Raw genomic sequence first — 13,681 nt, 5'->3', positions numbered from 1 at the left:
CTGGTCAGAATTTCCTTGCTTACGTTTCTAGTTCATCCTCTCCCCACATGTGTTCCAACCAATGCAAACTATTATAATCTAAGAAATGTGTCATTTTGTTTCTTAACTCTATACCTCTCATGACTTATATGACAGCCCTTTTTAGGGCAACTAGGCACCTCTCTTCTGTGGTTCAACATTCCCATCTCTATAGTAGCCCTCCTCATGCTGTCTCCACATCTATAGCTTTCCCTGCTGGGCTCCCTCAGTAATTAGGGAACTCCTGGCTGGTAGTGATTTTGCCTTGTTCATAAGCTCCTAGATCTCAGTGCCTGGCACAGAATCAGTTCTCTGGTATCAACGTTGCTTGAAGTAAAGAATGAATGCAAAACACTTCAATATTTATGAAGAGATAGTACACACAGTTCATTATTGTGAGTTCCTTTTTTGTGAATTTCCATCTGTTTTCCCAAACAGATAAATGTGGTTCCCAGTACAATCATTCTCTAAAATGTAACTTGGAAAATGACTCTTGGGTCACATTCTCATTTCTATAGAGTTCAACATGCAATGTAACCATTGCTAGAAGTAGTTCTCCAAAATGAGCCAAATTCACAGAATGGGTTAACTGTTACTACTTAATGAGGACCATGCCTCTGTATTTGGGAAAATAATGGAACTTGATCAATAAGCACTAGATATATATCAATGAACATTATTTCTGAAATAATTTGGTGCCAATCCAACTGGAAATGCTCGGAATGCCCTAGCTCTCCTGACTTTGGGTTAGCCTCTACACTATTAAAAGCATGTAAGGAAGGGTGACATTATCCCCAAAGAAATACATTCATTACCTGTGTTATGTCATTCTAACCTCCCTATACATCCATCACCTTCATAACAATAAAAAATAAAAATTTATTTTAAAAAGCATGTATATGTATTATGTGTATGTACTGATATTCAATTGTGTGTGTGTGTGTGTGTGTGTGTGTGTGTGTGTGTGTGTGTTAGGCAGATCTATGGACCTCATTACTTTATGAGTGGTTGAATTTTATGACTTCACAACACAAATATCAGATATGACTCTGAAGACCACAGAGTAACAACAATTGTCATTTTAAATACCATGCATAATTATCACAAGCAAAACAATTTACAGATACATTCATACATATGTATAATCTGAATATATAAAATATATTCAAATACTGCTTTGTGGCAAAGCTACTGTCAAAAAAAATCTCTTCTTCTCACCTCTTTTTCAATCTTCATTTTTCAAAGTGGGGTTACAAAACAACTCCCAAAGCCACAGAGTAGACATATACATTTTAACTCTACCATCTCTTCTTCAGTCTCTGCTTCAAGCACTTTAGCTGATGAAGCATTTAGGGAATCATTCCATAGTACGATGGCATTCGGAATCTCACCAGACAGTGGTCGAGTCATCAAGGCTAACTCTTTAAATGTTTGCTTGTACATTCATTCTCATTAATTAATTAATTGCTGTACAAAGCACTCTACTCCACTCTGGGAAATACCATGAATCAAACATGATCCTGCATGCAGTGAGAATTGGGTTTGGAAGGGGCCATGAATAAGCTATCTACTTCCAAACCCCTGGCCACCAAGAAAGAAGTACACACTAAGTATCTCCGGCAATCAAATTTAATTGAACATCACTCGGTATTATCTTTTCAGACAAGCAGAATTCCATGCTCAAATGTTTCCAATCTTTCCTATGTGTTACATGCCCATTAACTTGCCCATATATACCAGAGTGGGAACGTTAATCCTCCCTTTAACTCTTGTTCTAACTCTTTGTCTCTTTACCATGTGTCCCTCAGTTTCAATTATCCAAACTAAATTTTGATGAAGAGCAATGAAGATTCTGAGAACAACATGGCACATGCTATAAGTACTAAACATGCAGGATTTGAGAAAGGGAAGAGATTCATAATGAAGGGAGTGAATACAGAGATTCACTTCTTTTCTAAGTGAATATCTTCCCTTTTTTAACCCTCTTTTCTACTTGGGCATCTATCTAAAAGAATCTTCCCAGTGGACTCTCCCTAACCCATTAATTGGAAAGTTGGAATAATGCATATAAAAAGCAGGAGACTCCTTATGAAGCCCTTTATCTTATTCAAATATAACTCCAGGGCTGAAAATCCATTTTGCATTATGTCCCTTTAAATATACATTTACCGATCGTGGGACAATATGTAAGAAAGCTCAAACACTGACAGAGAAACATAGGTACATCCAGTACATATTTCTTTTTTTTTTTTTTGAGGGGGTATAAATTTTTTTTTCAAATTTTAATTATCAAACTGATGTACAGAGAGGTTACAGTTTCATACGTTAGGCATTGGATACATTACTTGTACTGTTTGTTACCTCGTCCCTCATACCCCCCTCCCTCCTTACATATTTCCTTAACTGACATCATGTTGCATTATTTTCACATATCTAAATTTACAACTCCATAGAATGAAGACAAATACATGCATTTACATATGTATGATTTCAAATTACTTAGAATAGCCTTGGAAACAAGCACAAAATACTTACCTCTTGTATGATTTGGCTAGTCTACTTCACCCAGTGAGTTTTAGTGCAGTCAAGTGAATTTAACCAATGTCTTTAATTACTTACCTATAGGCAACAAATGGATTTTCCACCTGAAAAAGTGGTTACTTTTTAAGAAAACTTAGTAAAATAGTAAACATGAGTCAACCCTTAAATACTGGCTTTACGGAAATCCTATGCTTATAATGCATTTCTAACTGTTCATTCATGTAGTCTACAAATCTGTACTGAGTACTTATTATTAGTACTGTGTATGATGCAAGACACTAACAATGCAAAAATGAATTGATACAGCAACCGCTAACTTCAAGAATATCACGATGAGGGGCTGGGGAGATAGCCTAGTGGCAAGAGTGCCTGCCTCCGATACACAAGGCCCTAGGTTCGATTCCCCAGCACCACATATACAGTAAACGGCCAGAAGCGGCGCTGTGGCTCAAGTGGCAGAGTGCTAGCCTTGAGCGGGAAGAAGCCAGGGACAGTGCTCAGGCCCTGAGTCCAAGGCCCAGCACTGGCCAAAAAAAAAAAAAAAAAAAAAAAAGAATATCACGATGACATACTAAAATTTTACTCTAACACCATCTTCCTCTTGATTTATAATAAATTGTTGAGGAAATTTCGAAAAAATATAGAATGATATTTTAAATCCTCACTTCTACTGAGAAATGCACCTCTTTCACTGTGCAGCAGGTGGGTGAAATACAATGGATAGAGGTTTCCATTACAATGGCTGTAACTTCCCTGTCCCTTCTTCAAGCTATTTTCACTTATAGTTTATCTCCCTTTCTACCAATTATTTATCAATATAGCCCTATTAAGTATGCTTCAAAGAGCTTTGTAGATTTACTAACCTAGTATATAAATACAACTTTGGCTACAAAATGCAGTTAACTCTTTGGAACACTAGCAATGCATTTTGGTCCTAACATTGACTCATTCTCTCTCTCTCTCTCTCTCTCTCTCTCTCTCTCTCTCTCTATCTATCTCTCTCTCTCTCTCTCTCATAATTCATAAAGCAAAAATGTAAACTCTCAAACAAGGCTTTGCTCAGCTATACACAAAGAGACAAAAAGTGAAAATGTCTTTCTTGGTAATCTGCTTGGATTATTTGTTGTTGTTGTTAAAAAATAGCAAACAAGTATTTCTAATAATTAGCACTTAGGTACTTAATCTTTAGGTGGCCTAATTTAGAACACAGAACTAAATTTTCTTTACTTTGTATATTCAACAAGATATCTGAGTGAAACAATAATATTCCTGTAACCATCCCACCATATATAAACAAAACTTCAAAATGCAGAATTTTCTCTGCGAATAGGACCACCTTCACCTTGCTTTCTGAATCGCATTCTCCGCCTCATTATATCTCTGGAGGTAATTTCCCATTACTGAGTGCTGTTTCTAAAGCCAGTCTGGGCCCCAGACTTTCTATTTTCTGATGTTCATTACTTAATGGAGTTCTAGGGATCTTGTTTCAGGCTAGACAATTTGCTAAAGATGTGCAAGTGAGTGGGGGATTTTTTTTCTGCTCACACTTCCCATTAGACCATAGATTACCAAAAAACCATCAAGTCCATTTACAAGCTTGGCTAGGGCTGAATAGATGTTGGCTGTTGGAATGGTCTTTTGAATTAAACCTGTACACAAACTGTCATCCCAGGTTACAGAAATCCAGGAGGTACTTCAACAGGTCTGTGCATGTATTATAACTCAACTCCCAAATATGGTAATGTCAACATTAGCCAGAAAGGTCTAGTTGACATTAAATCAACGAGGGCTTGATTTAAGAGATGCCCTACAATTTATGTACTATAATAATAGTTGATCTTCAATGATATTAAGCCTGTCATTACAGTGCTGCTAACTTCAGTTTGTTCCTAGAGCACTCAATGTTAATAAGCCCTACCCGATAGTAAAGAATCACTAGCTAACTGAAAAATACACAGGTCTGTCTCTAGCCTGAGAAGGTTAGCCACATTCTCCAACAATGTGCCATAATATTTTGCACCTAGGATTTTAAAATAAGATGATGTAATGCTTTAAAAAATATGTAAGTGTTCACCAAGAATAGTCTTTTGGTCAATAATGAAGTAAATGCTGTATAGAGCTCAATGCAGTTCAAACAGAGTGCTTCCCCTTTAAGAAGCTTATAATCTAAAACATACAAATAACCATATGCAGCAAAAAGCTAGAGATCAGAGTAAAAGGAAGCATTCACAAAAATGTACAAATTCAGCATGCCAGAACTTTTCAGTTGAGCAACATGATCCCCAGTGAAATTCTTTCCAAATGATGTATCGTGTGCACAAGTTATAAGTGATTATCTTCAATTTTCTTAGAAATGAGTAATAAGATACCTCTTAAGACCCATGCTTTTGTATATGCATCAAACACTAAAGTTGGCATGGTCATTGATAGCTGCCATTTAAGGAGAAAACATATTTTCTGTCTTGTCTCATACCAGACAAATCCACGAGTCTTTTCTCCCAGGTTGATCATAAGGAGCCTTTTTTCTAGGCTACAGTGAATAGCAAACATTGCAAGTCTAAAGATGGAAGTCGTAGACTGCTCCAAAATACTGCATCAAAATATTGGATACAACTTACCAGCCCATGAGAGAGAGAAAGAGGGGGGAAAAAAAAACACAATCTGTATCATCTAACATCCACCCAAACCTTCATCTGTCTGGATTTCCCAATGCTTACAAAATGGAATTCACTCCAAGAATTAAGAAAACTCTTTTTAAGATGGCGGCCCTATTTAGAGACTTCTCCCTATCTCCCACTTCATCTCTTCAGTCCTTTTCCCTTGCCCAGGCTGCCTATTGTGACCATGTGAGCCAATTTCCTGAAGGTATTTTCTAGCCCTTTTCACCCTATTTAATCCTACAAGTTTCCTGGGAAGCCTGTTTACTTGTGTGCTCCCCCACTACACTGTGAGCGCCTTCACAAAAGGGACTGTGTCTCACTCCTTTCTTCACCCCCAGCACCTAACATAGAGACTGCCAAGGTGCACCACCGATTGGCCGCCATCTGCTCTCTGTGGCTGCTGGGTACTCCAGACCCATCTCTGGCCCAATACCAGGATTAGCAGAACCCATGCAGAACCCACGTGGAAGGATTCTCCTTGTTCCATGTTAGCACATAGCAATACAACTTTCTTGAAGTTGAAACAAATTACCTGTACACACCAAAGTGTGCTACAGTCTTCAGAGGACAGAAAACCCTCCTACACCTCACTTCTTATGCACTCTGTCTCTGGACATTAGGACCAGAGCCCTAACTGCTTCAAGCTAATTGGGGAGTCACAACTGGCAACCCAGATAAAGTTGCTAGTTCTCCCACTTCTTCCACTTGAAAAAAACCAAACTCTCTCTCCATCTCTGTCTCTGTCTCTGTCTCTGTCTCATCTCTCTCTCTGTCTGTCTCTCTGTTTCAAGAATATTCATTTATTAATGTTTTTTTTATCTATTTCAATGTACTCCAAGTGGGGTTCTTGGAGGGTACGTTTTACCCATAGGGGCATTTGGCCTTCTGGGTTGGTTTTCTCCCTCTCCAAGCCCTCCAAGCAAGATCCCTGAATCTTTTGGGAGTTGCAACACTACCGTGGTTTGTTTGATTTTTCTCATGCCCCCCTCCCTGGCCCCCCTCCACCAAAAGTGGTGTATGGCATTCATAAAGTGAATTGCACTTGATTTTTGTTTAGAGGAATTTTTTTCAGACTTCTGTAACATTCCCTTGAGACAATTGGAAACATCATTGTCTGATTACTAGCTCACTTCCCTTGCCTAAAATTGTATCCATTCTTGATTGTGCCTGTGGGTAGGTTAAGCAAAACAAAATAAACATCTAGACTTATGAGCTCATTGGCTTTTTTCTGAAATTTTCTAAATTAAATAAGGGCAAAAGAGCTGCACTGAAAGTCGGTTATATGGATTTTTCTGCCAAATGCTAACTCTGTGTGCCTGGTTTCCATCTGTGGTGCTTTCCAAGTTACAAATCCTTTACAAAAGAGAGGAGAGAGAGAGAGAGAGAGAGAGAGAGAGAGAGAGAGAGAGAGCATATGGGGTATGAGAGATCTATGGAATTCAGGTACATGCTATTTAGAATTGCTATCCTGTGCCTTTGTACAACTCTAAAAGAAATGAGAACCCGAGATTGTAAGACTTTAGATCAGCTTTGTGCAAGTCTAAGGAAGTCCTTCAGCACCAGTGATTTATTTTTTAGGCTGGTTGATTTCCAATGCCATTTAGTCTCATCCATATTAGCATAAGAAATGTACCTTATCCACTTTAACCCAATTCTACTAATGGCCGAACTTAGCAGGCAATCCCAAATGTTCTCCCTAAGTGAAACAGGACATTCTTGAGGATTTCTCCTTACTGTGATCGAATCTCATTTTCATCTGGGACAAAGAAAGCTTTAACACAATTAATACAGTGCAGCAGGCAAAGTGAACATAGCTTACAATACACATAGGAAGGGTTAAAAATGTGAGCGGTCATCATGATAGTTCCTGACTAGCAAATAATTTGCAGCTCTCTTTCAGTTTCCAACCAGTGGACAACAGTAGCAAATTACATTTATTCACTTAGAAATTATCCACTTGCCATTGTATTTAGGGCGCCATTGTCATCTCTTCTCTGAAATACTGATGAGCTCTTTCTACAGAAGGGTATTAGGACTTTCACCATGTTCTCTGTATCTACACTGACCATATTTGCTCGACTAAAATTCAGGACACGTGGTCTGCTGCCAAGCATTTGAAATGTGTACTGCCCCAGAGAAATCAAGGCTACATGGGAGGTATATGGGCATCAGCGTATTTGAATTTTGGCCTGGCTCTGATGTAGATAAAGGCCAGCACCTGCAATGAAAAGGGTGCTCACCACCATTTATGTCTGTTAAATAAAACTGAAGTGGGTTTTGTTGGACTTCTGTGACCAAAGCCCTGAATAAGTGATTTCTCCTAGAGGTTGTGAAACAGTAGAGGAAAGTAAAAATCCTCTATTACAAAGAAGACTCTCTAATTGTGACCATCCTTATGTTGGGGTTAGGGGAGGGAGAGAAGAAGCCCAGGCAAACTCTCCTGCACACACAGTGTGTGGGCCCTCCCTCTACTTCTATACAGTTGCTGCAGCAAAGAGGCCAGAAGCCAGGGAGAGCGCCTGTAGGAGTGTGTGCATGCGTGTGTGCGTGTGTGGTGTGCGTGCGTGCATAGGGAGGTTTGCTAAATGAATATCTGTGCTTTCCTTTGGTGTTTTCCTTTTAAGCACCACCTTGACTCCCTGGCTTCCAATCAACCCAATGTGACCTCAACCCCATCCCTGGACCCATTCATTTGGGGGGGGGGCGGGCTCAGCCTACATGAACCAATTTTTACATTATCAACAAAAGCATGTACTCTAGCTTTAGCAATCTAATTACCATGCTACTTCCAGGGGAGCGAGATTCGCCTGTTGTTTCAGCTCCGTGGAACTGATTCATAGGTCGCCCCTAACCACTCGTGCACACGCCCACGTGGTATGTTATTAATGCTGAACAGTGGAAGAGGTAGTTCTTACCCTCCCTTCGAGGGATATCCTGCAAAGCAATATTTAACATATGTGCAAATGCATTTCAGTCACCGAAAGAGGGTGACCAATTACCTTTGCAACTAAACAGCAGGCTCGCTGGACTCTTTTCATCAACCTAAAGAAAAGGCGGAGGGCGCGCTGGCTGCCTAGGTAACCTCCTGCCAGTGAACGCTCGCTGGCAGCGCCCACAGGGCGCGCATCCGCATTCACAACTTGGTCCAACCATCAGGCCCGCCTCCCGGACTTGTGGAGAGCTCTACCCGCCAAGTTTGGGCGAGAGCTGCTGCTTCCCCGATCTCTCCCCCAAGAGCCGCGGGGCCCGCGCCTGGTTGAATGGAGTAGTCAGAAAAAGAACCCTGGAGGCCACAAACCTCTGATGGGGTGGCGAACAGAACCGGCGGTTTCTTCCGAGTGCACCTTTGATAAATTAACCTTTTTGAAACCCACTCTTCTGGCCCACATTGTCGGTGGAGCAACTTGTCCTAATTGGATTGAAAAGCGAGCGTTAGGAGCCTAACCGCTGGACAGTCAATCAGTGAAATCCATTAATATTCATCTGTTGACAGCCGCAGCCCTGAGCTAAGGTTAAAATATGCCCTTACAGCACGATCAGATTGTACAGAACAAAAGGCAGGCGTTCAGAAAGTTTCCTCCGCCTAAAATCTTCTCCCCTTCAGCTTGCAGCCTGTCAAGAAGACAGATACATTTTGGTAGGAGGAAGGAGTTAAAAATTCTGTTCGGACTCCAGCTCCATGCACTAGGAGTACTGATTTTTAGAGATTTTTTTTGTCTTAACCAATCTAGATAAGAGACGCTGTTGTAAAAGGAAAGGCTCGGTTCTGCACAATTTGGGGACCCTCGTACTGAAAAGTTTCCTTCCGTGTGTGTTCACGCAGCACTGCAGATTCGGAGATGTGTCCACAAGTTTGCCAGCACTTGGACCCGCCAGCCTCGGGGACCCACACTGGGGATAAGGAGGGCACTGGGGACCCATTTGGGGGGAAAGGATGGCTGGGGTTGCCGATCCAGCTAAAGCCTGAAATTCTGACACGTACGTGCGAACAAGGGTGATAAATTCCCTAGGCGCCGGCTCGACTGAGGGACGCCAGTTCGTGGGGGGTGGGGTGGGGAGGGGGAAGCTGGGGAATGCGCTCCTACCTTCCCGCCCTCCCTCCTCTCCCCCCCCCCCCGAAAAAAATGGGCGCTCGCGAGAAGGCGATCCCCGCCGTTTGCTTCCCGTCCCACATTCCCTGGAAACAGTGCAAGCCCGGGGCGTGTGAACACGCTCCACGCAAAGCTTGCCTCCCACCCTGGGTAGACTCCGCCGCGTCCGCGGGCACACCAACCACTCCCACGGATGCAGCTGCCGGGCGTGATCGTGGCCCCTCGCGGCTGGGGCGCTCAAGGCACCGCGAAGCACGACCACGCTGGCTCTCCGCGGGGAGCGCGGAACCCGCGAGGGACCCTAACTCACCTGGCACGGGGGTTTCGGGAACCCATTTGAGTCCGGGTTGCAGTCTCTGGAAGAAAGAACGGACTTGATGACAGGTGGCGTCTGGAGGCGGCGGTGGCTGAGCCTGTCCCAGGCAGTCCAAGCTGAGCAGCATCGCCAGCACCAGCAAGCACGCGGGGCGCACGGTCCCGGCCATCCTGCTTCTCGGGGAGCTAGGAGAGCGCGGGAGAATGGCAGTGGGAGCGAGAGCAGTCTCGGAACTCGGCAAGCCTAGAAGTGGCCCCGACGAGCGAGAGACGTGCCGCTAAGCCAGCCGCCGCAAAAGTTTCCTCGCAGCTACCTGGGCGCTTGAGCAAGGGCGGGAACCGCTCGGCGGCGCGGGGCGGGGCTAACCGGAGTGGGCGGGGTGAGGAGGGAGGAGGGCGGGGCGAGACTAGTCTTGCGGCTAGGGGGGCGGCGGCGATCGAGCGGCTTCCAGCCGGCGGGGTGCGGGGCGAGGGTTTAGAGGTCAGCGGGGATGACTGAGGCACCGAGGCCTAGGGAGAGCGGACGCGTGCGGCACGTGAAGCGGGTGCAGAGCTTGGGGCGTCGGTTTCTGGCAGCCTGGCCCCGCTGCCCGCTCGCCGCTGCCTCTACACTGGGCGCTCTGGCATAACTACTGCAGAGGGGCTGCAGGCTCGGGCGTTCTGATTGGCTTCCTAGCAGCCGTCCCCTCTGACTGGCTCTCGGAGAAGTTCTCCAGCCTCACTCCTCCTTCCCGCCGCTCATTGGCCTACAGCCGGGAGGGCTTTTCCCTTCAGGAATTTTGCAAGCCCTCCGTCCTTCCATGCACAGGAGTCCCTGGCTTACCACCCCTCTGCTTGCTCATTGGGCTTACTCCCAACCATTTCACACAGAAGATCGAGCTCACCGCAGCCTACAAGAAGCACAGACGGTCTTCTGATGCACAAAATCCACCTCCTCCATTGCCTTTTCCTAAGCCTCCCGCGAACCGTTTTCCCCAAGCCAACGCCGCTCTGGCTGAATTCCCACACCCAACCCACAGAATCACGTTCAGAATCACTTGGGGGACCCGTAGGACTTTCACTGCCTGTCTTATCTTTGAACACTGTACCTAAAAAGTCTGGAAGCCTGCGTGACTTGCAATATTTGATTCAGTAAAAATCATCCAAAGTTAGAGGAAGCACGTGATCCCAGAATGTTAAAAAAAAAAAAAATCATCTGCCAGCCACTCGTGGCTTCCTTCTGTCATCCTAGCTACTAGTGAGACTGACATCTGGGGCTCATGGTTCAAAGTCACCCCTGACAGGAAAGTTCGTGAGACTCTTATTTCCAATTAAATACACACACACACACACACACACACACACACACACACACCTACCTTCTGCACGTTAGTCCTAGTGACCAGGAAGCAAGCCCTATCTAGTAACAATGAAATAACCTGGGTTTAACACCAACCCTAACTCATTAGAACATCATTTTTACAAACTAAGCCAGAGATAACTTGTTACACAGCTGAAGTAAAAGGCTGAAAGATCTTCTACACCCCAATTCGCATTTCACCTACTTACATTGCACCATTACAAATTCAGTTATTTCCATCAAACACCTTTCTGAGGAGGAATACACGGGGCCATTACCTATATGTTTCTAAGTAGGCAAGTCTTTGTGGGTCCGCATGAACGTAGGGACACATCTCAGCCACAGTTCTTTCCCAAAGTAGGAACACAGTCCATATTTCTGTGATGAAATGACTTAAACATCTAATGTGAACTAGATGCTCATCTCATTGTGTTGTTTCCCATCTAAGTGAAAACCACTTTGGAGAAGTAGAGGAAACTAGTATACTTCTTTGGCTAGATAAAGGAGAGGTTGTATATTAGGATTTGTGGACCGAGAGGCAGATGAAGAGAAAGATGATGGAGGACTTCATTCATTCACTCACTCAGTAACTAGTCCATAGGATAGACACACTGAGTGGAGCACCAAAGAAGGATCTGCTTGTAGTACCAACCAACCAACCAATACGTTAACACCTAGCATAGACTTCTGAAGGCTGAGGGATGGATTAGAGCAAGTCTTCCCTGAAAACATGATGCCCTAAACTCACACTAGAAAGACACGGGAGGAGTTGAGGTGAGAAAAGATTGGGGGATGGGTGCCCAGACCGAGGAAGGAAGCAGAATGAACAAAGAAGAGAGGCCCTGGCCTGGCCCATTTGGAGGGTGGGAGGTGTGAGTAATGATTTCAGGGTGAGGAGTTAAAAGAACTAAGGTAGGAGAGAAAAGAAAGAACCAGGTTCTACCGTCTGCAAGCCATGCAGAGGGGCTTGGGGAAAGCACTTAAGGAAAACTTCAGCCAAGGAGTGAGATGAACATATATGTCTTATTAAACGATCTCTGAGCTTTAACAGTATTGTGGAGAACGTTTTCAGAGAAAGGACACAATGGAAAGTCAGAAGACCAGTTAAGAGACTGAAAAATAATCCGGGCACGAAATGACAAACACCAGTGTCAAAGGAGATTTGCAAAGGGGGGAAATGTCCCAGAGATCTTCAGGAGATAGAATTCCAAAGGGATGGTGACCTAGTTCCTATGGGGGGATGAGAGAGAAGGGCTCAAGGACGCAGGGCTTATTCACTCTTTTTTTTTTCAACAAACATTCGAGTGCTGCCTATGTATCTGGCATTTTTCTACTTCATAATTTTGCCCGGGGCTAGGCCTGCGCCTGCATTGAACATTTGACAAATGACATATCCACTTTAAAAGAAACACCAATTAAGAGTCATAATTTGGCTGGTGAGTTTGATATGTTCCACCTGTGGAACCCTGTGAGCAAAGGGCAGATTGGAAGGCAAGCATTGATTGAATTTCATGACCTCGGAGAGGAAGACATGACCTCCCATAAATTCATGATCTTCCAGACCTCATGCAACTAACTACAAAGGCAACAGTTGTTTTCAACTACTGGGAATTGAGTACCTGGAAAAGAAAGGCTGTGACTTCTTTTTAATATATGCAGTTATATCTAATATAATTTTTCATGGAGTAGGACAGTTACTTAAGTGAGCTGAGTGTCGCTCTGGATGCAAAGAAAGACTAATGACGTTTTTTGTTTTATTTCATTTTACTTTATGTATTATCCTCAAGCAGTTATTTAGAGGGGTTTCAAGTCAACATATGAATTTATGAGTACACTGTGACTTTTCAATGTTCTAAGTTATTTTTAAAATTATCTTTAAGTAGTTGTAACAAGGGGTTTCAGTTCCACATGTCAACTTAGAAGTAGGAGGTATCTTCATCAATATCACCCCTTGGTTTTGATTTTAATGTGTATTTATTTTAATGATGGATTCGAATGATAGTCCTGTAACTAGTGCACTTGACTTATGATTTTGTTAGGACAAAGCTAAGTAGAAGTTGTAGGACACATTTATTTAAGTTAAAATTGTGTCTTGCATTAAAGAGAAAATAGTAAATCATATTGGGAATATAAAGATACAACAAAATGGGTGCCGGTGTGGAAATGCCTATGACTTGGGCTCTGTCATAGACAAACATGTCCTGAGGATGTGGAAAATACTTCTTTGACCTAGAAGCTTTTGTTCCCACTCCATGCAGCTACTTCAGAGCTTTTAGCCAACCTAAGGTAAGAGTTATTAAAACTTGCTGCACTGAAGAAGTGCTTCCATTTTTAAAAGTGCCTCTCGAAGAGGTGTAACCTTCCAGTGACCCAGTGGTGACTTTCACAGTGGAATACAAGATGCTGAAGTAGGCATTGGGGGACAGGTTTTTTGGTACCAAAACACAAGGTTGAACAATTTTACTAATAAAAACCCTTAACCAGGGGCTGGGAATGTGCCTTGCCTTAGTGGTGGAACACATGACTAGCACGGCCCAGGCTCTGGGTTCAATCCCAATCTCAATAATAAATAAATAAATAGTAAATGATAAACAAATGGAAGTATAAAAAGAAAGGGAAAAAGAGCCGAGCACTGGTGGCTCATACCTATAATACTTGCTACTTCAGGAGACTGAGATCTAAGGAGCGTGGTTCAAACCCAGCCTCGGTAAGAAAGT

General features: G+C 43.3%; 1 protein-coding gene across 1 annotated transcript in view; it reads right to left on the bottom strand.

The window, feature by feature from the left end:
• Gpc3 (glypican 3) overlaps positions 1 to 10,183 on the bottom strand; it is a 393,667-nt gene extending 383,484 nt beyond the window's left edge. Inside the window, exon 1 of the mRNA XM_048335774.1 lies at positions 9,621 to 10,183. Within this exon, the coding sequence (XP_048191731.1) occupies positions 9,621 to 9,795 (175 nt within the window). The 5' untranslated portion in view covers positions 9,796 to 10,183. The remainder of the gene's footprint in view (positions 1 to 9,620) is intronic.
• Between the last annotated feature and the right edge of the window lie 3,498 nt (positions 10,184 to 13,681).

Source organism: Perognathus longimembris, chromosome 28, assembly GCF_023159225.1.
Source record: "Perognathus longimembris pacificus isolate PPM17 chromosome 28, ASM2315922v1, whole genome shotgun sequence".
In the NCBI taxonomy this organism is placed as follows: domain Eukaryota; kingdom Metazoa; phylum Chordata; class Mammalia; order Rodentia; family Heteromyidae; genus Perognathus; species Perognathus longimembris.
This window is presented reverse-complemented; position numbering and strand designations above follow the sequence as displayed.